Source organism: Crocodylus porosus, unplaced genomic scaffold, assembly GCF_001723895.1.
Source record: "Crocodylus porosus isolate Cpor-Errol unplaced genomic scaffold, CroPor_comp1, whole genome shotgun sequence".
NCBI lineage: Eukaryota > Metazoa > Chordata > Crocodylia > Crocodylidae > Crocodylus > Crocodylus porosus.
The window spans coordinates 88,760,266-88,763,866 of record NW_017728886.1 but is presented as its reverse complement, the minus strand read 5'-3'; the positions used below and the strand labels follow the sequence as shown (position 1 = coordinate 88,763,866).

At 40.6% G+C, this 3,601-nt stretch overlaps 1 gene segment (V, D, J or C); it reads left to right on the top strand.

Moving 5' to 3' along the window:
- The window catches only part of LOC109312698, a 3,515-nt gene extending 1,720 nt beyond the window's left edge, over positions 1-1,795 (top strand). Inside the window, 1 exon segment of the V gene segment in view lies at positions 459-1,795. Coding sequence covers positions 459-775 — 317 coding nt within the window.
- Positions 1,796-3,601: the final 1,806 nt, after the last annotated feature.

Below are 3,601 nucleotides of genomic sequence, written 5' to 3'. Positions count from 1 at the left end.
GTGCCATTTTTGGCAGCTGTTTAATGATAGACAATGTATTTAGTGAGGTTTTATTGTATGCAAATATAAGGTGAAGAGCTTTACCCCCCATGCTGATTGGAGGAAACAGCTGGTTTTACGTTAGAGTAAATACAGAACTACTAGTACTGTATTTACTTGCCTTCTATAGTTCCACTTTATTGGATGTTACCCAAATAAGTCACATCCTCTTTCTACATACACATCTCCCTCCATGAAACAAGAAAAAATACCATCTCTCATGTTTCTTTGAAAAAGTCAGGACAAGAGCAAGAAGAATGCTGCTGCTCAAAGCTTTTACTTTGGCTATGGTGTGTTCATGTGAGTATATTGTTCATCTTGCTATGCACAAGGATATGTGGATTATTTAATATCAAAGGAAGAACTTCTGCCTTAGTTCTGTTTCACCTTTCTATTTTTCTGTTCTTCTTTCTCTACAGATGGCTCTGGTCAAGTCCTAAAACAAACTGAACCATCCATCACCAAGGCAGAAAGTAGAACCATACGAATTAATTGCTATGTGGATTCATCAGTCTTTGGCACAGCTATTATACACTGGTATCGACAGAGGCCTGGTGCAGCTCCAGAACGGATACTCTACTTCTCATCAGATCTCTACCTTGACCAGGACTCTGATAAGAGAAAGATCAGTGCAGAAAAGGACTTTGATCTGTCCCGCTGTGTCCTGACAATAAACAGCTTAACCTCCAGTGACACCGCTACCTATTACTGTGCCACTTGGACAGGCACAGCCTAAGAAAACCATTGACAACATCTACAATAAATCCTCTCTACTTTCTGAGATACCACAGTCTTCCAAATGTGTGAGAGAAACCTGCCCAAGTTCTGCCACTCAGCCTGGAACTAGCCGCAGAAACTGCTGGCTTCTGGAGTAGATAACAAAAGACAACCGCTAATGAAATATATATTTTTCAGAAAATTCCTAAAACTACCTTAAGAGGTGACCACCCTGGAAGCAAGTTCAGTGGTCTTATTATTATTCACCTAACTTCCCCCTCTGCCTTTGAAAATCTCACATCCACCACTCTAAAACTTAAGTGAAGTAAAAGGTCAGCAGTTGTCCAAAGAGGCTGCCATGGGCTGCTGTAATATATAGGTAAGATATAAATATCTGCTACTATCAGGTGAAAATTAGTCATCGTATTAGGCCCCCATTAGAAACACAGAGGCCTCTTTCTCTAGCTCCAAATCCAGTCTACACAGTCACTTGCAGTAACAATACAGATCCATGTCACAGTAAAATTATGTCTACTCTACAATCCTGATTCTGCTCAGATATTCTGACCTATCCACTCCCACAGGCAGACATCTGAAGCAATATAAGATGCAAGTGGCTAGTGAATAAATAGCCTTTTTTTGAAAGATTGGATAATATGCAGATGGGATGCAGCATTTCAATAGATGGCAGTACTAACACAGGATGTCCTGGCCACTTGGCAGCAGAATATTTCTGCAACTGAGACAAGATATCAGAAGTAGATCTCTAGCTGGTGAAGGGGATTTCTTCCATGCTGACAGTTGCCCAATATGACAATGCATATATGGATCTGAGCTCAGATTCAGGCCCCAGTATGAAAGTTTAAGAGTGCTTGTGATGAACGATGTATTCTTCTAATGCTTCCATGCTTACAGGCAAAAACAAGAGAACCCCTATTACATAGGTATTAGCTTCATAAATCATAGGCAACAGCTGCTGCTGGATTTGCAGCAGGGCTAAGGATCACTGCAAAGGTAGTGGGAAAGTTGCAGAAAGTTGTTTTGCAAGAGCATGATTGGCTTCTGAGGCAGGAGAGGGGAGGGATCTCAGCCCAGGAGACTCAGCCAGGCTCAGAGAAGGGAAGGAGTTTGGGTTCTTTAAAAAAAAAAAAAAAAAGTATATGCAAGAGTAGAGCAAGGCTAAATCTATGTTGTCTCACAATAGCTCATGGGCAGATCAGAGCTGTATCATTGGATATTTAATATAGGAGTCACTTGTTCCCTCCCCCCAAGTGCATCACTCCCCTCCATTTAAGATGGAAATGCTTCTTCTTTTGGTTCTGAAGCTGGGGCACCGTAACATAGTCAGCATGCTTCCACTTCAGGTTCTTCTTGTCACTTTAGTAATGTGCTCTTGTAAGCTAGTGAATTACCCTGGGCTCCCTCAAACAGGCACAATATGCCAGCTGCCAACCCCATTTAACTGATTCTTCATGGTATCTTTGTCTTTTCTTTTGTTTGTAGGTGGAGATAGCCAAGTACTGAGACAGTCTCAAACATCTGTCACAAGAGGAGTAAGGAAAACTGCACGAATCCAGTGCCATGTTTCCACCATGAGCTTTAGCAGTGCTTATATACACTGGTATCGACAGTTGCCTGAAGAGAGTCCAGAGAGGATTCTCTACTTTTCATCAGAAAAACCTGTCTATGACAGAGACTCTGACAAAAGAAAGTTTGAGGCAGAGAAGGAGCTCATGGAGTCCACCTGTACTTTGACCATAAAGACAGTAAACCAGAATGATTCAGCTACATATTATTGTACCTACTGGGATGACACTACATTAGCAAAGCATTAAGCAGGTGTGTAGAAACCTTCCCCGTAGTCTGAACTACAGCCTTTCTAGTATTTCAGACAATAGTCACATCCCTAGGCCTGCTTCTCAGCTGTAGAAACTCTTTCTCAGTATTTCTAAAATACTTTCTTGGTATGACCAGAAAAATAACATATAACGAATTCTTTGGTATATTTTTCACAGAAAGCTGGGGGATCCTTCTAGACTGTAATGTAAAAAGAAACCAAGGAGTTACATAGGTTTTCAGCAAGGTTTGGTACTTTTACCAGCTTGCCTAAGGCCAGAAAACCTCCAGAACTGGTATTATTTTTTCCTATATTCTTTACACTTTGAAAGGAAGGGAGAATGAATCTAAAGTGTTGAAGCCACTGTGAAAAGCAACTAAAAATCTCCCTGGTACTTAAGAGTTCAGCTCTTCCTCATCCTCCATCTCTCCTCATCCTGCCCTCAGTCTGATTTCTTTAGTGTAGTCAGTAATTTGTAACTGCCCTGTAGCTTCCCCATTATTTGCGGGCAGTTAGTAACCTAATGGCACCAGAAGCTAAGCTGCCACTTTTACAGAACACATCAATGTTTGACAAAGTAGAAAGAGGATTAAGTTTAATGACATTCTAGTCGTTGAGTTAAAACACGAAGAAATATATTACTATTCTGTAATCTGTAGAGCAAATTTATTTTGCTCAGTAGAAACCCCTCAAAACATGGTGGAGCTCCACAACAATTACATCTCAAAACAGAAGCAGTACAGTAGTCCTCACTCAGTATTTGGGGGTGGACAAACAGGTGCACTAAGGGAAACTTGAAACTAGCTTATCCACTAATTAATATTCCATGCCAACATGTTTCAGGACATACCTCTTAATGTCCACTGTATTTGCCATGTAGACATAGCAGACATCTGCTCAGAAAATCAGAGTTCTGTTCTATAAAACCATTTCATATTTATTCCAGCCTGCAAAATTGGTTATACCTTCAGTGTAATTGCTTTATACTTTCAGTGTAATGAGACTATA